The 27,592-nt window shown below is 32.8% G+C and overlaps 1 protein-coding gene across 2 annotated transcripts in view; it reads left to right on the top strand.

Annotated features, from left to right (window-relative positions):
• Nucleotides 1-27,301, top strand: part of SATB2 (SATB homeobox 2) — a 217,356-nt gene extending 190,055 nt beyond the window's left edge. For both annotated transcript variants that reach the window (XM_031960233.1, XM_012544916.3), the window contains exon 11: nucleotides 24,345-27,301. In XM_031960233.1, the coding sequence (XP_031816093.1) occupies nucleotides 24,345-24,806 (462 nt within the window). In that variant the 3' untranslated portion in view covers nucleotides 24,807-27,301. The remainder of the gene's footprint in view (nucleotides 1-24,344) is intronic.
• The last annotated feature ends 291 nt before the right edge of the window (nucleotides 27,302-27,592 follow it).

The following is a 27,592-nucleotide window of genomic DNA, read 5'->3' on the forward strand; positions in this document are numbered from 1 at the left end:
TCAATTTTCTCATTTGTAAAATTTTGTTACTTTTGTAACATTTGTAAAATGTTATCACATTTGTAAAATGAACATAATGATATTTGTCCAGCCATTTTAAAGGTCAAATGAAATAATAGAAACACACATTGAAGCCTGCAAAGCCTTATACAAAAGTAAATTAGCAACATTATTATTTTTACAATCATTTTTAAAAAGATATTCTTGGGATGCTTTTACACGAGGTTGAAATTGCATTAGATTTCAAGTGAGGGATTTATTTTCTAGCTAAATTGTCTACTGGGGCAAAATTATGTTCTTAGTATGTTTCTCTACATTTGGACATACCTAAACCTTTCCATGTTCTGTTTTTCCTAGTTGCAGGACTGGAATGTTGTCAGGATAAATTGGCTAATGCCTGTAAAATGAGTCTAACTTCTCAGTGGTGTGCTGAGATTACTTTAAAATACATTGCTATTTTAAGGTATTAAAGCTCCCAGAGTTTTTGAGCCTACTCCATAGTGTCCAAAGTGATACTGCAGTATGTATGATACTACAAGACTCACGCATGCTGCTCAGCGATTAACCAGAAATTTTCAGAACAACTTGGAAGGAAGTAGAGAGTGAATGCTTTTCTCTCCTTTTTCCTTGGTTGTGTTCCTTCTCCTCTCATTCCTTTCTCCCCCACTCCTCCTCTTCCTTGAATCCTCCTTTTCTTCTCATTTCCTGGTGACCTTTCAAAGAAAGAGCGTTATTGGATGGCATTTTATTTTGGGGCTAATTCATTGTTAGTTGCTTGGGATGAAAAAACTGGACTCAGGTGAGAGTATGCTGTATCAAACTATTGTCTCTGCTGTATCAGAGTGTATAATTGATTCTCATGAGGAGAAAACCATGGCTATAGAAAAGTATCTGTTATTCAAAGAACAACTGAAGCCTGCATGTCATGGTCTCCATAAGTTATCTAGCAGATCTGTTCTAGCTCATAGGTACATATTGGTTTAAAGGTAATCAGTGCCTCTAGCAAAGAAACAAAAATGTATATTTTAGGGGAGAAAAAGAGCTATTTCAAGCTCTTATTCTCATCTTTGGTATACATTTTGGTAAGAATACAGATGTGTATTTCAAGGACTTTGATTTGGATCAAACTACTAAAGATAATCATAACCTAGGAAATGCTTGTTAACTAGAACAGGGCACAGAGGTTCCTCAGTAGGCTGATTGTGTATATGTGTGTGTGTGTGTATGTGTTCAAATACCCCCATCTTCCCCCACTTGTTAGAGTTTCATGACAGAGCATATGCATGAAGCTCTACATGTGGTTTTAAATGAAATAACAAAGAACATAATCTTGACATTGACACTTTACATGAAGTGATAGAGCTATTGTATAACCTTAGATGGCAGAGGTAGGGATCTCATGATATCTGAGATACTGAAAGTGAAAATGACAAGGTCTTTTTATGGTAATTCCACTTAAAAATAAGTAACTTAGTTATGGCAAATTTAAGTTTATCAAAATGTTTGCTTGGAATTGCAACTTGATTTTGATATTGGTGCATTTAAAATTAAAGATGAGGGCCAATTCCATACAAAAGAATAGAAGAGTTTTGTCAATAACCATGTTAGCACTTGAATATGAATTTGTAATCAATAAGATACACAGACCAAAAATGTGCTATAATTCACATTTTATGTAATTACTGCACAGTGGCTCATTTATTTAGTTTTAATATCAGGGATTGATTAAAAAAAATTTACAACTAGACTCTTAGAATGGGAGAAACATTAGAGATCATATCAACCAAAGGTATCACTGGTGCTTTAGCAGCACATATGGCAATACCATCTCTATACAGATAAGGAAACAGATGAGAAAAGCAAAGGAATTGCTTCAAGTTATGTAACAGGTTTGGGGGAGAGCAAATGTGCTGACCTCTGATCCTGTGCTTTTTTTTTTACTGTGTTTTTTCCTAGGAAAAGCAAATGAGAATGTATAGTGGCTATAAATTCATTTTCTTCTTCATGTGAAACAAAATCCCATAAGACAATTAAATATCATTAGTATTCAAATAACTGCTAAATATCAGATTTTATTGGCTTTTAAAAATGAAAAATAATATAATCTTCCTAATCCTCTCTTGGATTTCTGTTACTTGTTAATTCTCTAAGGGTGCCAAAATCCACCAAAATGTAGATATAATCAAACTTATGTCTAGGAACAGATCTCTTTAGTCATGTCAACAAGTATTAAATAGTTAATGAATATCCAACACTATGTCAAAATTATGGGAAACTCAAAAAAAGAAATCTTAATGACTTTTAACTTGGAGAAGGTCAGAGCAGAGAAACCTAACTTTTCAAAGGCAATAGTTTATACTATTTTACACGAGGTTGAAATTGCATTAGATTTCAAGTGAGGGATTTATTTTCTAGCTAAATTGTCTACTGGGCAAAATTATGTTCTTAGTATGGAAGAGAAAAAGAGCTATCCCGTACAGTTGGATTAAGGTACTGATGATGAATATCCTAATCAAGAGTTCATATCTATAGTTCAAATGATTGCCTGGGCTTCGCCTAAATTTCACTGCTGAGACAACAACCTTGATTCCTTAGTATTTAGTACATCATTGTACTTGTACATCATTGCTATCTCCTTAGTATTTGTATTAATTTTAAAAAATTAAACAAACTTATTAAGTAACTGCTGTGCAATTGAGAGCTCTGTTAGATATGAGGACATGTGTATGTATGTATATTTATTTATAGATATATACATATATATACTTATATAGAGATATAAGTATAGATGTGTGTATGTGTATGTCATGCCCTTACAGAGGTTAAAATCTAGCAGGGGAATAAGAAGAAAACACAAATAACTACAGTGCAAAATATTGCCTAATGAATTGACTATGGAGCTGAAATATGACATGCTATGTAGCTCCATGGAGAGAGTAGCATTTAAAAGACTGGTAGAACTTCAAAAGTAAAAAAATCAAGAGATGCTATTCTAGGCAAAGGAAAGCATATGATCAGAAGCACAGGTTATGTTGGAAGGACAAAGAATTATCCCAATGTGAGAAAACATCTGTACTAAATTGTAAAAAATGTGATAGATCATAGTAGGAGATGAGACTGGGAAAAGTAGGATCATACCATTTCCCAGAAGGCTAACCAATTTGATTTTACCTATTAGGCTTTACATAATGAAAGCTGCTGATTTTTTATTTTTATTTTTTTAGGAATTGAAATATTCCTTCATTTAAAATAATGTAGCCTCTGTTCTGGGTGGTGGTTCTGTTTCAGTGAGTATTTTGACCAGTTTGTTTTTCTTTTTTTTTTTTTGGCTGCTCTCTAGGCAAACACTTTTCTAAAAGCTTAAAAAGTCTGTAAGATACTGTCCCATGGACCCTAATGGACATTTCAGAAAAGCCAATAAACAGTAGCAAATAATGAACTTTGAGTATCTCTAAGATAACCAATTGAATTTCTTATGATGGATAGTTATTACAATTGCAATGGAAAGCCACTGAGTTTTTAACTGTTGTGGCCAAAACTACCTACTGTGCCCTCTCAGCTGTTTCTGTTTAGTGTGGAAATCTAATGTAGCTGAAAACTGCTGCTGATTTGTATTAAGTTGAAGTCTGGAACTCCCTCTTGTAATGATAGTAAAGCACTCTTTCAATTAAAGGAGTACTGCGAAAGTTCTGAAATGAATTTATTTTATTATTATTCCATCTTACCCTAGAGATGGGAGATCAAGCAAGCTAGATAAGTTTGACAGCTCCCAGGTCACAAGTTCAGTCTTGGCACAAGTGGATTCTAGATGTAATCTTCTGCAAATTATTTGACTCTGAACTTTTTTTGAGACCCAATTTCTTTACTGAATTGTTACATGGGTCATCCTGATAACATGGGAGCTCAGGAGAAGAGGGAGAGATGGGCTAGGGAATGACATACAAATTAGTTCAGTCAAGATCAGGAGTTCTTAACATTTTTTTTTTTATTTTGCACCCCATTTACAATTTGGTAAAGTGCATAGACCTTTTCTCAGAAATTTTTAATTGATTAAAATAAAATACATAAAATTAAAAAGAATGCCAATTATATTAAAATAAAGACTCTTTTTAGCAAACAAGTTTCAATATACTTTAATATATTTTCCTCCAATTATAGGTCAAAACAATTTTTTAACATTTTTTAAGTTTTGTTTCAAATTCTATCCCTCCCTCTCCCCTGAGACAATAAACAATCAGATAAATATACGTGCAATCATGTAAAATATTTTGGGGTTTTTTTGATTCAAGTTCATGCTGAAATCTATCTATAGAATCTATGTTAAAAATCTACAAATTTTAAGAAGGTCTAGAAAGTAACATCTAAGCTAGTATATATTTTCTGAATATATAGCATTTTCAAACTATCTCATTTTGAATGGATGGATGAATAAAAAAGCATTTATTTAACATGTATGTATTAATATGATAGTCATAATTCTAGGTGCTAGGGATGCAAATTTAATTCCTAAAACATTATTTTGCTCATTTTACAAGTGAGAATACTAAGACTCAAGAATCTTTCACATGATTAGTAAGTGGTAGAGTGAGAGTAGCTCTTCCAGATTAAGTCATTATGATTTCTTCTTTTGAGTTTCCCATATTTAATTGTTAAATGAGAATGTGAGGGAAGGGCCTTGCTGGGAAGGAAATTTATTTCAAAGACAGAAAATATGCAATTGCTATTATGTGCTCATATGGGATAAGCACAAACCAAAGACACTTCAGAGAATTATGTGGGTTAGCTACAGTACCCTGTTTAGGGTATAGGAATCTGGGGCCATTGGAAAGAGTTAGTTCACTTACTGCTTGGGTAATAAGCAAATGTCACATATTCTCAGAGACTCACTTTCCTTTAGTTTAAGAACAAAAAAAAAATAAAGGGGTTGGGCTTTATATATTGCCTCCTTCTTTAATTTTAAAAACTTTAAACTGAAGATCCCATGATCTTTAAAGTGAAACATTTTATTATATGACTTATCTCTAAGGCAAATTACTCCTCAAAATCTAGACTCCTCTAAGCCCTAATGCAAGATGAAATATACTTGAACACCTAAGTGATTAAACTTTCTCCAACAACCAGTGAGTAGCATCATTTTGGGACAAACAAATCAGATTCTAAAAAATCATGTAGTACTGGGAATTTAAGACCTGAGAAGATTATTGATTCAATTTCTCATTTGATTATCCAGAGATTTTTTTTAATGACTCAAAGTATTGCAATTTTATTTTTACCCTTAATGTATATATGCTTTTGTTTATATAATTTTGTCTGTTATCCCCAACTGTATAAACCAAACTTGAATACTCTGGAGCATACTGATTCTGATATCTCCCAATTAGTTGATGCTTTAATTGATTCAATAAAAAGAAAACTTGACCAGTCTTGGTAAGTGTTTCAAATTTAAAGACTTTCTAGACTGAGGTACAAGTAAGTCACTAAGAAGTAGTATAATATATACAGTGTTCATAATTTTATAATGGTTTAATAAAGTGTCTAAGTATAACCATATTATAAAGAATATGTAATGACTATCTTCAATGTTTAGAATACTGTTTTAGCTTTTCATTTCATTTCATTGTAAACCAGACTGCTTAGTATATATGTGGATGGGAGCTTAGGACTATGAATACACTAACATTTGATGACTATAATTGTGGGACTAAAACTCCTAGGGGAAGAAAGAATCTAATGTGATGGTTTTTTTTAATAGAATGAAATTTTCCCCAAAAGCTATACCATAGATTGGTGATAAAAGCAATCAATCAACAAGCTTTATTAAGTGTTTACTGTTTGCCAAATCCAGTCCTGGAGATATAAAGAAAAAAATAAAGAAGTCTCTGCCTTCAAGTAGTTTACTCTCTATCACATAGAAATATCATATTCTGGAAGATATGATACACTAATCAGAACATACAAGATGAATACAGAATTAATGAAAAATAATCTTAGAGGAAATGAAAGTAGCCACTGAGTGATCGGGAAAAGCCTCCTGGAGGAAATGCTGTTAGATCTAAGTCTTAAACCAGGGATTCTAAAAGACAGAGGTTGGGGAAAAGAAAACTTCCCTCATGGGAATTCGCTAGAATTAAGGCATGGAGCTAGGAAATGGAGTATTGTGAAGTAGGAACAGCAAGACAGCTAATATGGGTAGATTGTAGAGTGTATGGAGAAGAGTAGCATTAAATCAGCATAAAGTTATAAGGCTGAGAAGAACTCTCTCTCTCTCTCTCTCTCTCTCTCTCTCTCTCTCTCTCTCTGTATGTGAGTGAGTGTGTATACACACACACATATGTCTCTATCTGAACTAGATTTGTGGTTGTATGATTAGATAGAAAAGGACATATGTGAATGATGTACAAAAATTACAAAATTAGGAAGTGATTTTATATCATCACAAAAAAGTAATTTAGTTTTCTCCTACATGAAAAGAAAAGAGCAATTGTTCATTCTTAGTATTTATAAGACATATTTGGCCTAAATAATCAACTAGTTGACAATACCTTGCTAGATTTTAACATATAAACTGTTGTTGTTGGTCATTTTTCAGTCGTGTTTGACTCTTTGTGATCCTATTTGGAGTTTTCTTGGCAAAGTTACTTCAGTGGTTTGCCATTTCCTTCTCCAACATTTTATAGATGAGTAAACTAAAACAAACAGGATTAAGTGACTTGCCTAGGGTCACACAGCTAGTGTCTAAGGACAGATGTGAATTTATGAAAATGATTCCTGACTCCAAACTTGGCACTCTATCCACTGCACTCCTTAGCTGGCCCAATGTATAAATTTATTAGAACACTATTATCTACATTTTATTCACAAGAATCAATCAGCTAGGTCAGTTTGGAACTGCTGGTTTAACTACGCTAGGAGATATATGAGCTGCTTTCCATATAATTTTTCTATTTAAATATTTGTGCTATAACATATCAAAAAAAATATGTAGTATGTGCTATATGAATACATAGTCTAATCTGCTTTGCATATTAGTATTATTCATGTCTAGAATTACATGTAGTCAATGCCTATTTTCTACTAATCTGTATTTGTAGCATTGCAAAAAGTATTCTGAAATGACGCAATACAGATGGGGAAAGTAAGTTGCTTAGTAGTCACAGAACTACAGAGACAGAGTTCAAACATATGACTTTAATAAATATCTTGGGAAAGGGAGGATTAAAAATTAGATTATTTGTTTAGAAAGTTTAAAGTCACCATTTATGATCATTATATTACTGAAAGGAAATAGGTTACTGGATTTTGCTTTTTATATTTCCCTCCTCCTCCATCCTCATGTTTTGAATTAAAATTTACAGACAGAATGGGTGTATATGTATATGTGTGTATGTATTAGTTTGTCATGTCATGGAAGTCTCAGTGTCTCTGTCCCAAGAAGGATCCTGTATTTCCCAAAGAATTATTTTAAATCCTTTACCCATTTAGCAGATCATGGGTAATTGCATTTCTGAGAGTAGACAAAATCATTTTGATACACACCTAGTATTTTTCAGCCATAGTAGTCTTCTAATCTTTTACAGTTTTCATGCATTAGGTCTTTGTTTTCGGTTGGTTTGTCTTCTGATTAATGATAGTTTTGTTTTATATTCAAAGTCTTCAAAAGAGATACCAAAAAGAAATCCTCTTCCTCATTACCTCTAAATTCCATCCAGTAGTTGGTACATTTCTCTTAGTAGAATTAAGAATTTGACCAGTTCTTGTTTTAGACTAAAAAAGTTATAGTTAAATCCCAAAGGAGATTTTTTTAAAGAGCCCTGGGCATTTTTAAAAGCATACTTTATTATGTAATGGAATAAATTATTCTCAATAGCAACACTGTGGAAGAAAAGAGAATGAAAGGAGGGAAGAGCATGTGATGGGAGAAAACGTACTGATTTACATGTCACTTTGACTGTGCTCAGTGATAGGCATTCTAACTAGAACAGAGGAAAATTCTTCCCATTTTCTTGACATGATGATCAAAAAGGTGAGAAATATCATTTTGCCCTATAGAAAAAAAAATCTTAGATAAAAATAAGAATAATTTTATCTCCCATTAACCTTTCCTAGATAGGTGGGATATTTTTGCAATGGGATATTTTTGCAATCTATTTTATTTAAGGAATGAACTGATTATATCCCTGTAAGGAATTGGAAATGTTAATAACGCATAATAAATAAAGTCATATCTAATAACTGGTTTTAGTTGGCATTACAATCACCTAGCTGTACAGTGACCGAAACAAAATAAATAGTTGCAGCCTTTGAAAGCCCAGTTTCTATTTGCTAAATAAACTTGGCTTGCTTTAAATTCCTCAGTGTACAGTCATTAATACAATCCTCTTTGACAGCATTTAATTAAAGTGCTTTTCTCTATTAAATTCATTAAAAGTTTTTTTTTTTTTTTTTTAATGTACAACTGCTTTCCAGATGCTGAATGGCAGGGACCTATAAACTGCATTTTAAATAACTTTTCATTTCTCTTTGTAAAGTGTTTATTAAATACAATTTAGAAACTGTTAAATATGGCTTGGGAAAGAAAATCAGCTTTCAATGCATGTTACCCATCATTTCAGTGATTAAAAAAAAACAAACTCAACTGTTAGTTAACCTCACCTAAGTGAACATTTGTAACTCACAATCATATTTTTACAATGCTCAGTGAACACTGATGACCATATGCAAACTGAAACCAAGTGAAAAAATAATTTCCATCTCAGGGCTAGAGAATTTGCATTGGCTGTCTGCAGCTCCTTAGCTTAAACATATTTGCCTGAAGGGACAGAGAGGGAGGGCAGGAGGGTTGTGCCTCAGTATTAATACTTTATTGACAGCTTAATGTCTTGGCTCCTAGTCAGCTCCTGAAGTATAATAAACAGGAAGCTGTTGAATGGAAGAGTAGTCAATAGCCTTTTCAATCAAAACCTTTCAGTTAATTGCTGGTTGACCTCAGAGATTTCCTTTAGGAAACTATCTTTAGTTTAGACCAGAAGGACTACATTTCCTTGCTGAATTTCTTTAAATTACTGTTTGATACTTACTATATAACAATGCTTTGCTCTTTTGTGTGATCCAAGAGAATCATTGATTGTGAGAGCTGGAAGAGACCCAAGGTCACCCAACTCCTACATTTTATAAATCCCTTAACTCCCTATCTGATGTTCTCTCTATTGTGCCACAAATAATTGTTCTTTCTGGCAAAGCTTTTTAAGATGCTTATGGAAAATAGTTGACATTTAGATTCAGTCTGGGATCAAGATACTAACTGGGGATGTGAGATGGAGTTTCCCAAATCTAGAATTCCCTAGTTTTCCTCCTAGTCTGTCCATATATTACTTGCAGGATAATCTTTCTTTATAAATTTAATCATGTCACACTCCTGCTCAAAAATCAATCAAGGCAGAAGATCATCTGCCTCCAGTCATATTCATACTCCTTCCCCTGATAATGAAGACTTTTTTTCCAATTTGGTCTCCCTCTATCTTCACAGCTTTATTGAATATTACTACCTTCAATATTAAATCTGCCTCCATGCTTTGTCTTGAACTCTTTTCTATGCTTAACTATTTTTTCCTGCACCCAAATCTTCCCTACTTCCCTTAGTCTGTTCAATTGCTACCCATGTTTTAAAGTCAATACAAACTCTGCCTCTATCAAAAATATGTTCTTGATAATTTTGGTCAGTAATTACCTTCCCATCAGATCAGGTGTTTTGAACCTTTGGCATGTATTTAATCTCATATTACATATCACCATTACCTCTGTTTGTGTTTTATCCCCACTACATGATAAATTTCATGGGGCAGGGATTATAATTTACATAACTCCTCCCAGTTCCTGGCACAGTCCTCTGCCTATAGTAGGTGCTCACTGAATATTTGAATGGGATTTAAATTTCAACAAATGTTAAGCATCTATAGCATGTAGAATATTGTGCTGATAAGGGACACAGAAAAAAATTCAAAGATTGAGTCAAATGAAATCAGCAAGTATTAAATGACTCCACTATGTGCTAGGCATAATGCTGAGCCTTGGTGATACAAAGAAAGAGAATAATGGAATTTTTCCTCTCAAAATACTCACAGTCAAAGCAAATGACTATATCCAAACAAGACATATCAAAGACAATTTGGGAATTTTCTCTCAACTAGAGCACTAAAATTAAGGAGGACTGGGAAAATTTCTTGAAGATGGGACTTTAGCTGAGATTTGAAGAAAACAAAGAGGCAAAGATAAAGACAGAGAGATATAAGCATGGAGTATATGCTCCATGAAAGTACTCCAGATTTGGTATTGGTTTTGGAGTATCTTGTGTGAAGAAGTGTCACTGGATTTCAGAATACATGATGGAGAGTAGGTTGTAAAAAGATTGAAAAGATAGGATGGATTAGGCATGAAGGGCTTTAAAAGCCAAACAGAAACAAAATAAATAGTTACAGCCTTTGAAAGGCCAGAGGATCCTAAAGGCACCAGAGAAACAGTGGAATTTTTTAAATAGGTAAGTGATATAATCAGACCTGAAGGAAGGGCAGTTTGTCAGCTGAGTGAAGGATGGACTAGAATAAGGAGACTCAAGACAGGAGGACCAACAAAAATGGTATTGAAGCAGTCCAGACATGAAGTCATAAGAGCTGGTATTAGACTAGTAGCCGTGTCAGAGGACAGCAAAGAAAGAGAAGAGATTAGGGTTAAAAAAAAAAAAAAGATAAATATATCTGAGAATTCATGGAGATGATAATTGAATTCATGGGAGCTGAAGAAATCACTATGAGAAATAGTGTAGAGGGAGAAGAGGACCAAGCACAGAGAGCTCTTAGCAGATGTGAAAAAATTCAACAAAGAAGACTGATGAGAAGAAGAAGTAGGAGAACTAGGAGAGAAGTTTCATAAAAACCTAGAGAGAGGAAAATGTTAAGGAGAAGAGGGTAAGCAGCAGTGCCAAAGTCTGCAAAAATGATGAGCAAAGACTGTTCCATTTGTTGGTTAAGAGACCATCGGTAATTTTGGAGTGAACAGTTATATATATAGTACATATCCTGACAAAATCTTGGCAATACTATAAAGACTGGCAAGCAGGAAGCCCAAGGGAAGTCTAACTCTAACTTTAGACCATCTACTGTGTTCTATTGGTATGGAAGGGAGGAGTATTGAATGTAGAGAAGCCTCCTTTAAAATTAGATCAGAAAATGAACCATTTAGATTATTTTCCCTCACTAATCGTAGTGAGTTTTTTTATTTTCAAAATATATGCATAGTTTTCAACATTCATCCTTGCAAAAGCTTGCATTCCAATTTTTTCTCTCTTCCTTCCCTCACTCTTCCCTTAGATAGCAAGTAATCCAATATATGTTAAACATGTACAGTTCTTCTATACATATTTCCACAATTACCATGCTCTACAAGAAAAATCAAATAAAAAAGTAAAAAAAAAATGAGAAAGAAAACAAAAAGCAAGCAAACAACAACAAAAAAGGTAGAAATGCTATGTTGTGGTCCACACTCAGTGCCCATAGTCCTCTCTGTGGGTATAGATGGCTCTCTTTATCACAAGATCATTGGAACTGGCATCAGTCATCTCAATGTTGGAAAGAGTCACATTGATCAGAATTGATCGTCATGTAATATTGCTATTGCCATGTACAATGATCTCCTGGTTCTGCTCATTTCACTTGGCATCAGTTCATGTAAGTCTCTCCAGGCCTCTCTAAAATCATCCTGCTGGTCATTTCTTATAGAACAATAATATTCCATAACATTCATATACCATAATTTATTCAGCCATTCTCCAACTGATCCATTCACTTTCCAATTCCTTGCTACTACGAAAAGGGCTGCCACAAACATTTTTGCACATGTGAGTCCTTTTCCCTTTTTTATGATCTCTTTGGGATATAAGCCCAGCAGTAACACTCCTAGATCAGAGGGCATGCACAGTTTGATAGCTTTTTGGGCATAGTTCCAGATTGCTCTTCAGAATGGTTGAATCAGTTCACAATTCCACCAACAATGTATTAGTATCCTACTTTTCTCACATCTTCTCCAATATTTATCATTATCTTTTCCTTTTATGTTAGGTGTGTAATCTCTCACTAATCTTTCAATAGTTCTCTATCTAGCCCTATGACACACATCCATGAAGAATGACTTTCATTCTAGTTTAAGGATAAATTTGGATATGTTATGACTTGGTACAAAATGTACACCTGTAGTATTTTGTGTTCATTTACATTTAACTTTCCATCTTTGATGATTTATTATTATGTTTCAGTTACTGAGTCCTTTTAGATTTTAGAAAGATGATTAGTAATTGAATTAGAATGTGTGACTCTCACCTCCAACACTTGTCAGCTTTTTTTTGTAGTAATGGCCAAGGCACTGCTCTCAATTCTTGACCTGAGACTTAAGCTTTAAAATGGGCACCAAATCATTTGTACTGCTTAGCAGTTGATCTTACAACTTAGAGCCCTAATTAGTAGAGGAAAAAAAATCTGGTAGCCCAGTTATCTTATCATGAGTAGACATAGGAGATTAAAGGCTTAAATAACTACCTCTTGTGCCACCTTGGTCTTGAACTTGTGGTGGAGGTATGCATGGTATTTAGTGAAAAGCTCATTGAGGCCAACAAACTCATTTATGAGATCAGGAAACAGAGGCCGAGAAAAAGAAAGTGGCTTGCTTTTGGTCACATGGAATTGGGATTTGAACCAAAATTCTGGAACTCTAAACCCAATCCTCTTTTCTTTAAGATATAAAGCCTCTTACTGAAACCATGGCCTGTCCTCCCTGTCATAATGCTTTTTCTCTACTGATACAGCTGACAGGCTCAGCCTGAAGATCATGGTATAGATTAAGGGAAGAAACTTTTTTTGTCTTCTAGAAAACTGTGTTAATTCTGCCTTCTGGCCACACCTCTCAACCTACATTGAATGGTCAGAAATAGAGTTGTTTTTGGTTTAAAAAAAAAAAAAAAGGCCAGCAAATTACATATTAATGTCATAAGAGAAATATAATGTAGCATTTTTATTGTTTTATTCAAGATACTTCATAATTGTATTTTTATTCTTTTATTTCCTGGTAGGTAATCATAAATAGTTTTCACTTGTGTTATTTGTTAATGAAAAACAGTACGGAATAATGGAGAGATTTTGGAAGATTGACAGAAGACCTTTCTCTGACTTTTAATAGCTGTATGAGATTAAGTAATCATCTGGACCTAAGTCTTTTTATGTAAATTAGAGGGTTGGACTAGATCATCTTTAATGCCTAATGAATGACTCTCCCAACTCTCAACTTAATAATTCTACTGTCTATTCTTATTATTGAACAATTATGGCAAATTCCCAATTAAGGTTAGGGCATGATGTTTTAATTATTCTAATTTTCTGATTGACTTACTATATATATTTATATCACAGATATTACAGACATTTAGAATTAGAATGAAATGAATATACAGAATCATAGCATTTCAGAATTGGAAAGAACTTAATCTAAGTCCTGAAAAAGAATGCTCTTTATAATATAACCATCAAGGGTTAGCCCACCTTTGCTTGAAGACCTCCAAGGGGAAGGAACTCACTACTTCCCAAGGCATGGGAGGAATAGCTCTGGTTTTTAGAAAGTTTGTTTTTCAATTAAAACTAGATCTGTCATTTTACAACTTCTGTCCATTGCTCCTGGGACCAAGTAGAAGGAGTCTAATCTACTTCTAAGTAAAAGCATGTCAAAGATCTTCAAGTATTTGTCTCAGTCTTCTCTAGGTAGGTAAGTGGCTCAGTATATGGGACATTGGATCTGAATTCAGGAACACCTGAATTCAAATGTGTTCTCAGACACTTAACTATATGTATAATGCTAGACAAGTCACTTAATCTTCTTTGACTTCAGTTTCTTCAACTGTAAAATGAAGATCACAGGATTGTTTTGCAACCCACTGAGATAGTTGTTAAGGATTTAGAACAATGCTTAGTACATAGTAGGTGCTTACTGAATGTTCCCTTCCCCATCCTTAAATGTCTCTAGTCAACAGATCCTCATACATCATGAACTATGGGCCCTTCAGATTTATGGTATCTTTTTTATTAGATATTCTCTTGCTTTCAAATGTCCTTTTGAAAGGTAACACCCATAACTAAATGTAGGTTTTGATCAGGGCTCAGTACAACAGTTTGATCAGTTCTTTCTTTCTTTCTTTTTTTTCCCTGGATGCTACACTTGTTTTAATGCAGACCAAAGATTGATTTAATGCTGAAACTCAATTGAACACAGTTTAATTTCTGATGATTCACAAAAACCTCTGGGGCTTTGCAGTATATCAGAGTGTATCAGGGTCATCATTTTTATAAGATTTTTGAAGATTAACACTATGTTCTTTCACTGAATTATAAATATTGCTTATTTCACAGTACTACACATTTTAAATAAATTACAAATTAGTTTAAATTTGTACTTATTCTATGCCTCCAATATTTATTTTTAAACTGTGATATTAATGTTTCATGAAAATACATTGCAGAATTAAGATAAAAATGTTAATTAAGAATTTTTTTATTCTACTCCCAAAAGACTGCTGTCCTTTCCCTCATTTCCTGTGAAGACAATCTTCTTTGATAATTTAACTTTAGGTTGACTTTAGGGATATTACAAAATTTAATATGTATGAATATATGATTATACTAAACATATGTGTTTGTGTTTGTTTACCATGGTAGCTGATTATAAAGCATTTCTTGAGATTTGATTTTGATAAAAGGAACTTATACTTTTATATGTTTGATGCACAGTTTTCTAAAGTTCTAGTATTAAATATACTAGTAGTTACATCTATAAAGCAAAGAATAAATTCTAATGAGGTAGTACTTTTTATTGGTGAACATCCATAATTTTCTTTAATTATCACAGATAGTTTGTTCTGATTTCTGATTGTCCCCACTGTTAAAAAAAATAATTCAAGAAAACTTAAAATTATTCTGGGATTCTAAAAAGCTCTTACAATATATTATATTCTAAAAAGTTAGAACCTTTGTACACAATTTACTTTGCATTTAATTAGAACTTTTTAAACTTATTTTTTCTTGCATATTTATGTGAAGTGTCACATGTTGTAAGTTAGTAGATATTCATACTTATTGTGAGCCTATTAAAATCTTTCCTATGATTTTAAATCAGAACCTATAAAATAATAGTACCTATTTTTGCTCTTGTAGAATGTGAACAATGTTAGTGATGCACATCATATTGTGTGATTGTTTTAAAGAGAGCAAGAGCTACAAAATATGGCAGAAAAATTTGCAAATTAGTAGTCATGCTATTGTGGGTTTCTATTACTTAACATATACATAAAATAACAATGATGTTAGACATTACATGTTATAAAGATTTTTTGAACTCAAAAACATAAATATTTGCTAAATATAATTAAAAGGAGCATAAAACCCCCATTACCTTGGGTTTTAGAAATTGAAAAAACAATTGAATCACTTTTTATAAATGAGTTTCATTTCTTAGATTTCTAACATAGGGTTAATAAATCCAAGAAGTTTGGGAGGAGGCTTGAATAAATATCCTGGCTCCTTGATGCTTATCCAAACTGATCATTATCGAAATCTGCATTGACATACTATTTGGCTGGGTCTATGTAGTCTGTTTTAATAAACTGTATCTATTCTCTATCCTATCCATTTAAAAGTTAAAAAAGACCCCAAACCTTGTTCCAAGAGTTCTATGTTTTGGATAAAAAAATCATCTGTCTGAAGTAATTTTTCTTCTACTAATATTGTTTAAAAGAAAATATGCATTTGTATATTTTTTGTATATTTGTATATTTGTCCTCTTTTAATTTTTTTATCTATTTAAGAATGAAAACTGGGAAATTCATATCTCATTAATTCATATATGTGATATTCAGTAAACCACAATAACATGTATTTATTAGATACCTTCTATGTGATAGACATTGTCCTAGGCACTAAGGATATAAATACAAAGAATAAAACAATTCCTACTCTCAAGGTGTTTACATCTTCTAGGTGTGCTGATAACAAAATTATGTGTAGGCCTTCAAAAAGCTTTTGAAACTAAGTAACTAATTGACTGAATTAGTACAAAAGGGTAATGAGACCATTCCTTTTAAAGGAATGGGAATTTTGTATACTTTTATAACCATGTCTTTGATTATTTAAATTTCAGTTTGTTAATGCCATTGCCAATATCACTTTTTTTTTTGTCCACTCTAACTCTTTAGCGTTTTTGTAGCTTTTGTAAGCTTTTTAGAGCTTATCCATGGTTATCTTTAACTTCAAATATTGGTACCTTCAAAAGCAGAGTGGATTAGCTGATAGAAAACTGGTTCTGGTCTCAATTTAAGTTCTACTACAAGATAAAATGGCTATATACAAGATAAAATGACAATGGGAGCCATGGACAAGTGACCCAGAAAACTTTTTGAAATTATGGATGCATTGCTCATCTGCATTGGTTGGTAGCATTTTTATGCCAGGAGTTCCTTAAATCAATAGTCATAGGATTACAACAATGGGCAAGAAGAAAAATGGTAACTTTATTCCCATATGTTAATTTAAAGGCTCTATGTCAGATCTGTACTACTTTCTTTCATAAAAACAAAAGCAAAACAACTCTTTAAGACTTGTGTTTTGAGTTACTCAGTTAAGAAGAAGAAGGAAAAAAACTGAATCCCTTTAGCTAAAACCAGTTTTGTCAATGCCTATATTATTTTTTCTCTTCCATCATCATTAAAGAGTTACATTTGCCACAGGATTTTTATTTATTTAGTTAGAACAGCCAACCAATATAAAGCCCTAAAAAGCTCACTAAAAATGTTTGGATGATCATGATAATTAAAGGGAGAATATAATTACAATATATTAAATATTTATATCTGAATTACTACATGTCTAAGTTCTATCTAGAGGGACCTTTTTTTTAACCACTCATTCTCATTTCATTTGAGACATACTTAATTCATCTTAAATCTATTTGAACAAACTACTGTCATTCATCTGAACTACCTATATGGAAAGATAACACAAATTATCATATTCTTGATATCCTCAGGTTTGATTCCAATAGCGTTTAATTATTAATTAAATTCTTGTTTATTTGTCAAAAAAAATTATGCTAGGTTCTGATGGTCATGCAGAATTTAAATAAAGACTCTAGTCATCTGTTTTCCTTCTAGAGCGCCTAAAACCATACCTTACACATAGGAGATTAATAGATCATTCTAAAGTGTGATCAAACTGACCTTTTTATTCCTCACACATGACACTCCATCTCCATGACCTGTGCCTTTAGTCTTCCCCCCCCACCTCACTGTCTGAAATGTACTTTCTCCCTCCTCACCTGTAATTTTAAGTTATCTGCTACATAAGACTCTTCCTGTTTTTTTTTTTTTAATTGCAAGTGCCTTTCCTCTCAAAACAAAAAAAAAGCAAAATAATTTATATTTATGTATTTATTTTACATATGGTTATTTTATGTTTTTCTGTATAACCATTTGTAAAATTACACACACGAACACATATATAACATATACAAATACATGCTTTAATTACACATATATTTATGTTTTATCTTTGATAGACTTTGTTTGGGCCACTTGTAATCTCAGTGTCTAACATAAATATTTATTTCTTGATTAATAAACATTTGTTAAATTAAATTGACTAAATGTATGTTCATGAGTGATGTCACTTTCTGACCAAATTAAAAATATATGATTAAGATTTCTTTATTGAGTTGTTCTACCTCCAAGATAAAATGGCTTTGTAATAAAGGAGCTATGGACAAGTGAATTAACCTTTCAGTAGCCCAAAAAAACTCTCTAAAACTATACAGATAGGTTGTTTATCATTTTTGATTAGTGGAGTTTTTATTATGGTTAATAGACATTACCATTAAAATTCTAGATGCTTCTTCATGATATAGGGTGGTAGAACTGAGCTTACTGAGCAGAGAACAAGCTTTGGCAAGTCTTACTGAGCAAAAGTTTGTTGTTTGAGGATAAGCTTTAAGCTTCAAGAAACTCATCTTCAGTTTCACTATCAGCTGATGGATGTTTAATTAACAGCAGTTTGTGGAGACAGAGCAAACTATTTTTTTTTTGGAGGAAATAAAAACTATGGAACTTATGAAATATAAGTAAAAATTTAATAGATTAATTACAATGTGTACTGTTAACGTTTTTCTTTTTTGATCTCTACACAAAGTGTGTATTTCCAGATTGTTAAACTACATTGAAAAAGATGTGACAAGAGCATTTTTAGTTGCAGTATTAAAGAAAAATCAGACTAAGCTAAGGCTGGATGAAACTGAACACACATTTCCATGTCCGGCTTTCTATCGTTTTGCACATTGGTATTGATTTCTCTTGACATGCTTTTCTTTTATTGAGTACTGTCTTTTTTAATCCCCTACCTATAGCAGTATTTGCTAAGAGCAATTGTAAAAGGAGACCAACTTATATTAAACCCGCCTGAAGTCACAATGTAATCTAACACCTGTAGTTTGCAATTTGTCATCACTTCATAGATTTTTTTTTTTTTTAATAACAGATTTTCCTGAGTTTTGACCTTAGGATACAGTATAATCCTTCCTCTTTTCTCACTCTTTTCTACCTCCTCCCTCTCACCCCCAGGCAACAAAGCTAAACACCAATCTTTAATACCCGTTTATTATGTCAGCATGTGAAATTACAACTATAAGGATTAACTCAAGGAAAATAATTCAATTGAAGTTAGAACTAGTGTTGAACTATTTATCTGAGTGAATATGTTTTATAGTGACAACGTTTTAAATCGAAAAGCAGCAAGGCAGATAGTAATACCTGATCCAATTTTTCCTCATGAATTCTACACTCCTTTCTGAAGTAACTTAGTTTATAGATATATATTTTTTAACCTATGGTCTCTGTACTGAGCTTTTGGGTAGGAAACATGTTTATCCTTCTTGGGGAAGAGGCTGCTAGGCATTACATAGCACTGTATAAGTCATCTAAAGTATTGGCCTTGAAAATTTGAATGTATTGAGGATTGCTTTTGATTGTTAAAGAATGGACTGGGGTGGAATGAGGAATGATAAAGAACCTTCGCACTTCAGACCTTTTGTGAACCTTAGCATGATAGTGTAGAACATTTCTGGTATTTGTTGCTAAGCCTTATAAAATGGCTAATTGAGAGACTGAAGATTATGATCAAACGTTGCAAGTACTATAACAGGATGCTGACATTCTTTGTCATTCATGTTATTTAAAAAAAAAAAGACTTGTATGTTGTTTCCCTAGAAAATTTTCCAAACAAAAGAAATCACAATAGATATCTGATCTAGTTTTAATTTTGCTAACAATTTTTACTGGTCTAGAAAAATAGAGCAACTTTTATATTGTTAATTGTAAATATATTTTATATTTTTGTTTTTGATTTTGTTTTTTTTTACAACAGCTCTGTGTAATAGGTAAGGCAATTATTATTGTCTTCATTTTTTCAGATAGAAAAACTGAAGCTTAAGGAGATAAAAGAGATTTGTTTTTCATGGTCACATAACTAGCAAATGGTGCAGCCTGAATTTGATTCCAGATGTTTCTAACTCCAAGTCCAGGTTTTATTTGTTATATTTCTTCAGAACTTTATGATAAATACCGTTTTCTCTTCTCAGAAAGATGATAGCAAAATTCCAAATACTGGAGTTAGTAATTCATAAATGATTCTCTTCATTCACACCAAAGGTTGGTTTTTTGTGGATAGAACACCACCTCTTTTTCTTAAAATTCCTATTTTGAGAAATAGAAAAAGTTATATAAGACAATGTAACTGTTGATAACCACAATTCCACACAACATATTTTTACACAATTAAGTTTTTGAGAAAAGAAAAATGATATATTTTTTAAAAATAAAATAAATACATTGTACTGATAACTTGGTGAAACAAAATTTTTAAATTCTTTGTTACAGTCTACATAAACATATATCACCTCAAAAGGAAGTCATTATTATCTAATTTTTTATATTTTTTCAACAATATCAATACATATTCAAGTAGAGTAATCATGGCAAATGCTTCTTGCAATTTAAATATTTGTTTACTAATGTTGGAAAATCACAGAATATTTATATAACAATTTATAATTTATTTAATGTTATTTGACCAAAACCAGCCAAATCCAAAACCCATGTTGTCTGATTACCAGATTGGTATTCTTTCCGTTTAATGTAATATAGAGATGAGGGATATTTTTCTTTGAGTTAAATCATAATAGTTTTATTGTTAGAAAAAAAGGGGGGGGTCAGTAAGTGGAAATGAATGTCATAAGAATGCTGAGTTGTGCCAAATGCAGATCTAAAATGGCTGAACAATAATGACAATCTACACTCTGCTTTTTCCATAGTGCCTGTTGATCGATTTATGCAACTATTCCTGACCTGAATCCAAGTTACTCATCCAAAGACTTTTTCTTAAGAATAGGGAGTAATTTATAGCTAACATTTATATTATATGTCAGGAACGATGCTAAGTACTTTATGACTATCTTCTTCACAGAAACCCTGGGAGTTGGTGCTATCCCCATTTTATAGATCAGGAAACTGAGGCAAACAGAGGTTTCTGTGATTTGCCTAGGGTTACACAGATAATTAGTGTCATAAGCTGTATTTCAACTCAAGTTTTCATGACTCCAGGCCCAGCTCTTTACTACTGTTTCACTTAACTACCCTAATTACCTATGTAACATTATTATGATCACCTCCTCCATCTGCCACCTATTCATATTTTCAGTATTCTACCCTGTATCAGTCACCTGCTTTATAATTTTTTGCTTTATATTTTAAAAAGATCATAACCTTTGATTGTAAGTAATCCAGAGTACCCCCAAAATGGTACACTACATTATATATTTTCCTAGACTTAATCACTCAATATCTTACTTCCTCCCCTGCAGGCTTATATTATATTTTGCACATGGCTCCCAGCTGGTTTTCATTGTGGCCTTGAAAACATATTTGAGCACTGAGGGTTTTAGGAAGAGTTGCTTTATCTTTTTTGTCAATTTTGGTCATATTAGCATTTTTGTTCATTTTGCTTTTAAAAATCACTTGGGTACTGAAGGCAGTGTATATCCTCACATAAGGGGGCTGCTTGGGTGCAAGCAGGTTTCAGGTTGTGTTTTGAAAATATTTGTAGCTTTTTTTTATTCTCATATTTCTCTCCTAGAAAACTTACTAGGAAGCAATAATTTATATGTCATGTGAAAAAAATGATTGGACTTTCCTAGCTTAACTCAAGAGGAAAGATACCAAGACTAACAGTTCAAAGATTTAGAGTAATGGATTTTAGCTCATTGAAAGGAAACACTTGGTAAGAATTACAGATATCAAATTTAAACACTCATATTAACAAGCATTTATTAAGCACCTCTGATGTGCAAGGAATTATGTCAGCAGAAGTAGCCAGGCCAATTGCTGGGATATATAGAAGAAAAAAGGGATGCACTTGTGTTGTGGGGTACTGGTAACAAGCCATCTCATACTAGATGATATGTCATTTGTTTAGTTGTGGTTGACTCCATGTAACCCCATGAACTTTGTCTATGAGGTTTTCTTGGCAAAGATATTAGAATGCTTTGTCATTTCCTTCTCCAGTATGTCCTCATTTTATCAATGAGAAACTGAAGTAAATGGGCATGACTTGCTCAGGATCACACAGTTAAGTGTCTGAGGCCCAATATAACTTCAGTTCTTCCTGAATCCAGGCCTGGTGCTTTATCCACTGTATCACTCAACTGTTCCTAGACAACATAGTTTCCCATGACTTTTATCCACGTTTCTATATACTTTGTTTCTGCTTTGTTTCTATTCTTCAGCCCTTTTCTTGCCCTATATTCACTCTATCTTCCAGACCTGCAATAAGTAAATGTTTACTGGGTATCACCAATTAGCCTTTAAATGCATTTTATAATGATAATTCCAATATTCCCTATTATTAACAAAGTGTTATAATTCAAGATTTAATGGATGATCGTAGGCATCTCATATATATACCACATATTATATATATGTGAATATATATACCACATATTATATAATGTATAATACTTATAATACTAAATAATATTTTTACAAACATGTTTTAGGAACATAATTCATTTTGTAAGTTGAAATGGCCTGTTTTATTTCTATGATCTTTCTGTTGGGAAAGTTTCAGACTGATTTGAAAGATGCCTAAATACTCAAAAAGTCTATTCCTTTTTTTGTGAGCCAGTGATTTCCCTTTCAGTCAGAGCAAGAAGGATCATTTCTATGTTAATGTCATTCCATATTTTTGGCAATTTGAATTGCTCAAAGATAGTACAGCTATCTATGGGCAAAATGTCTTAAAATGCTATCTAATCCTAGTTCAAAGAATTGACTGACTAAACAGACATCTAATATGTTTCTGTTATGAAAATTCTGTTTTCAAAAACAGGGGACAGGTACCGCACACTTATTTTCTAATGTCTGCTTTGAACATACATAGCACCAACTGCCTATTCTATGTCCAGTTTAGAAGTTTTTTTGTGGGCTATTGACATATGTCCTGTTATTTGTTCATGTTTTTTCCATGAAGAACTCCTTCAAATTTAGTTTTTCTTATTCTTTTTTCTTACACTAATTTCAGGTTAAAAGTAGACAGAGGTGAAATACATACACCTATCATCTGGGCTTATAATGAAATAAACCCTCTTGCATAAATGTTAGAGATTCATAAATCTAGACTTTGAAATTGATCTAAGTCTAAATTGTGGAAAATGAAAAAAAAAAAACACCAAACAAACAAACAAACAAACAAAAAAACCAAAACAAAGTCTCAAGGAACAATTTACTTATTTAAATAATTGAACATTTACATTGATTCTTTCCTAGTAAGACAGGCATAATTTAGAAAATGGACGTTTTTAATTCTCTTTTGTTTTCTAATTGGTACAGTTTTCTAATAGCATCCTTAATATGGGTTTTATGTATATGTATGTATGTATGTAAATATATATATATATATATATAAATTCCTATCACAAAACAAAACATCACCTATTGTTATGGAATATTATATCAGAAATGTGAATATCTGTATGTCACCACAATTCTTATCTAAATATAAAGCATTTACATGTAGCTGGAGTTTTTTCTGATGATTATAATTAGAATGCTGAAGGACCCTAGCTTGCACTTTTTTGCTAATACTAGTGTAAACCATATACATTCACTTTTAATTGAAAGTGGTATAGAAAGAATGCAAAGATCTATTTCTTCTTCACATTCTTCTTCTATGCAAAGAACATATTTTTACAAATATACTTTTGAAATCTTTTGTGTTGATCTAATTTTTGTACAGAGTTTCAATCTCTTCCATTTGTTGTGTTGTTTTAGGGAATGAGATTTGCTGAATTTGTATTAAATATTTGATCTAATTCTCATCAAAAGCTGCCATTTTAATTCTAGTGGAAACCCATGTTATTATCTTGAGATCTTGAAACTGGGGTGTATGAGTGAGTTTTATACTATTTATTAATTCATTTATTTAAATTTTTGTTCTTTAATTGAAGCAGAAGCTTTGGAGGCTGAAATATTTCAGCTAAGAATAGAGGGTACATACTGATAGTAATTTATATATTTGTTTTTAACAGAAGTTAGATGCCCCACCCACCTTTGCTTACTACTTAGACAAATATAAAAGTGATCTTTTCCTTCTTCTGAAGAAAGTGCTAAATTCAGTGCTTAGACTTTTAAAAGTTCATACAAAGCATAAAAGAATACTAGGCTTGTTGTTGGGAAAATGCTTTCTGTACTATAAAATACCACATAAATGTGTGTTATTGTTAAGTATTTATAATAACAAAAGATGACCATGTATAAGAAAAAAAAACCTTATATAAGAGTTAACAAACTATATGGTATCTTCTGAATACGAGGATCATAATTTGTCTGCAGAATTTACATGCTAACATGATTCATTATCATGAATACTACTATAACAAATAAATAAAAACAGAATAACATACCTTTTCTTCTGTTTTGCTACCAATGTTGCTTCTAGGAGTACCAGTCATTTGGGCATTCTCACAGAGTTTTCTTTGTACAAATTTTCATTTGCATAATGGAGTTTTAAGTTCAGCAGAAGTTAGATTCTTCAAAACATGAATTTCTGTATTTATTATCTGCACTTTTTAGGAGGTTGTTGTCTAAGAATTTTAAATCTTTATTTTTAAAGAAGGAAACTTGCAAATTTAAACTAAATATGGATATCTCTTTTAATTATTAGGTTCTTCATAGACAGCAGTCTCAGCCAGCCAAGGAAACTTCCCCTCCTAGAGAAGAAGCCCCACCCCCACCTCCTCCTGCTGAGGACAGTTGTACCAAAAAGCCCAGGTCTCGCACCAAGATCTCGTTAGAGGCTCTGGGAATCCTTCAGAGCTTTATTCATGATGTGGGGCTCTACCCTGACCAGGAAGCTATCCACACCCTTTCTGCTCAGCTGGATCTCCCCAAACATACCATCATCAAATTCTTCCAGAACCAACGGTACCATGTGAAGCACCACGGGAAGTTAAAAGAGCATTTGGGCACGGGGGTTGATGTGGCCGAGTACAAGGATGAAGAGCTGCTGACTGAATCAGAGGAAAATGAGAGTGAAGAAGGCTCCGAGGAAATGTACAAAGTGGAAGCTGAGGAGGAAAATGCTGACAAAAACAAGCCGGCTCCCCCAGAAATTGATCAGAGATAATGTGAAATCACAACACGAAAAGCAAGACATTGGTCCAAGGATTTTCTGTTTCTATTTTCTTTTTTATTTTGTTTCATTTTTTAGGTTTGTTTTTTCATATTTTAAATTTTTTTCCTTCCCCTTTTTGACATTTCTTTGCTGCACAGGATAAACGTGCAGACTGAATGAGTTCAGTATTGCTGAATTAGTCATCATCTTGACACAGACACTTGAGTGTTACACTTTTACATTTGACTGGAATAATAATTGTAATCACATAAAACTATGCCTTCATTAACCTTGCACTTATGGAAGAAATGCAAAGCAAGTTCTCGGAAGAAAAGATCTATAAAATAAATGAAGGAAACTACAAGTGTGTGTGTATATGTATATGTACATAAATATATTTACATATATATATATTAAAATTGCATGGGACAGAGAACTTTACAATCTGAAAGAATAGACTGTGAAATGGGTTCTTAAAGACAAGACTTGTTTATGTATTAAAACCACTTCACAATGAGTTGCTTTGGCTTTTTGATAAACTGCCGCCTGCTCTCAGGGTGTGGTGACTATTTTTTGAATTTCTATTTATTTTCTATGTTTGTCCCTGATTTTATTATTTTTTTTTAATTCTCTACCTTCCTAGTTGGCAGCTTGATGGTTAATTATTGAGGTATCTATTTAACAAAATAAATCACACTGCCAAAAATAAGAGAGAGAAAAGAAAATGAAGCGGAAAAAAATCAGGGCACCTTAAGAAGACAAAGTCCAATTACTTTTAAGACACAATGCACACTTAAAATGATCCAACATGTTCCGTTACTCAACTGGTCCTTCCTGTAGTGAACAGATAAACTTGAGTGGAAGTCAAAACAAGAAAAACCGAACTACAGTATGGAAAAGCTTGTTCACTATTGAGGTCTTGATAAAATAGCATTTTGAGATTGGCTGTGTGGAATTCATATTATAAAACCAAGTTTTATCATGGTATTTATTTATGTGTTCTCAGCTTCAGAGCTTAAAATGAGTTAAGTATGATCTTTTAAAAATGCTTTTTTGTTTTGTTTTGTTTTTAAATACAGAAAACAATCCTCCCTTCCTGTAGGATGACAAAAACTATATCCTGAGAAATATATTTGGTTAAAAGAAAATGTACAGTTGAAGGGCTTCCTTGCTCAGAGATCTGGTTTCTCTCTCCCCCAGAGTTATCTTTGGGTAACTGTGGGGCTCCTTCTGTTTCATTTAGTCCATGGAACTAAACATTTCCAGTCACTGTATCATACACAACAGCCCATTTCCATAACTAGCTGGCCCTCCAGAGAGAAACCTTTTGCTAAGCAATTGTGCAGTTCTGGGCTATGCAAAACAAAATAGGGAGTTTCAGTAGTCATCAATGATTACCTTCCCCCCTCCAGTGACCTAGCTGGCTAGAACAGAGCTCTATCATCAGGACAACAGGACTTCAACATGTTGACTGAGTCTTCTGTAGAATGAGCAGACAAGCTTCATTCTCTGAGTGTTACTGGTCTTAGCCTCCCCCCATTCCCAAACCTCAGTAATATTATTCCCACTTCCATGGATATTCCCAGAGGAGACTTTACTTTCAACTCTAGTCTATATGGATGGAACTCCTGCTTTCAAGTGGTAAGCAGGGCAGACAGTCATCCCTTGTGCTTTGATCTTTTAAGTTGTGTTTTCATGCAACCTTGTCAAAGACCTCATGCAATATCACTTTGAAAGTTATTTTCTGTTTACTACACAAGCATTGTAATATAACTGTTAATACTATTTATATATTTGAAAGGTATAAAAGGTAGGATTAAAAAAACCTCTATGTGTAGATATTTACTCAGAACTTACAATATACAGGGAGAAGACATGTTGCAATACAAGCTAATTCTAGCTGCTCAGTAACCTCTGGAGTTTTTAAAGGAACATTTTCCTGTACTTTTTCAAATAAAAATGTTTAGAACCTATCTTGACCTGAACGTCACATACCTTTGCAAAAGGATGGTTGTTTGCTACAAAGCTTAGTGCTCATCCTTTCTTTTTCTGTAGTATGCTGCAGCTTTGATCCGAAGTTCCAATGGTTGCTGCTTTACATTCTCCTCAGAGTTACTTCTTCAAAATTGTCTTCTTACACTGTTGCTGAAATCACTATGTACATGTAATGGAAACTGATTTTTGCCAAGCTCTTGCAAGGTGGTTCATCTATTGATGGCATCAGCATTTGGTATCTTTTACACTTCAACCAAAAATTTATTAGGTATTTTTCAATGCTAAGTCTTGCCTTTTATTTTTAATTTCACTGCCAAGTCTGCAGTGGTTCAAAGTGAATCTGTGGGCATTTTAGCCTGTGGTCTTGCCAGAACTTTGCGAATTACAATGCATATATGTCTATTTATTCAATATCTGTCATATAATATCTATTTGGAAAAAGAAACTTTCTCTTGTAGTGCCTCTTGACAAAGCACAATTTTCCGCCTTTTTTGTGAAATAAAAAAAAAAAACAAATTGTGTTTTATTGCAGTATCAACAATGTGAATAAGGATTAACATATTGTAAATGTTCTTTTTTTTTTCCATGTAAATCAACTTTATCTTTGTTATCACTAAGTGATAATTAATTTTTAACTTATGTGCATTGTTAGGCTGTTAGAATTTTTTGGTTGTTGAAATAAAACGCATTCAATAAATATGACTTAATTTGTCAAGTGATTTACTGGGCCTTGCTTTCATTCCCATTGAAATTTTCAAATGAGCAGACCTGGGGGGGAGGGGAAGGGCGAGAGGGAAGTTCTT

This window comes from Sarcophilus harrisii, chromosome 3 (assembly GCF_902635505.1).
Source record: "Sarcophilus harrisii chromosome 3, mSarHar1.11, whole genome shotgun sequence".
Taxonomy (NCBI): domain Eukaryota; kingdom Metazoa; phylum Chordata; class Mammalia; order Dasyuromorphia; family Dasyuridae; genus Sarcophilus; species Sarcophilus harrisii.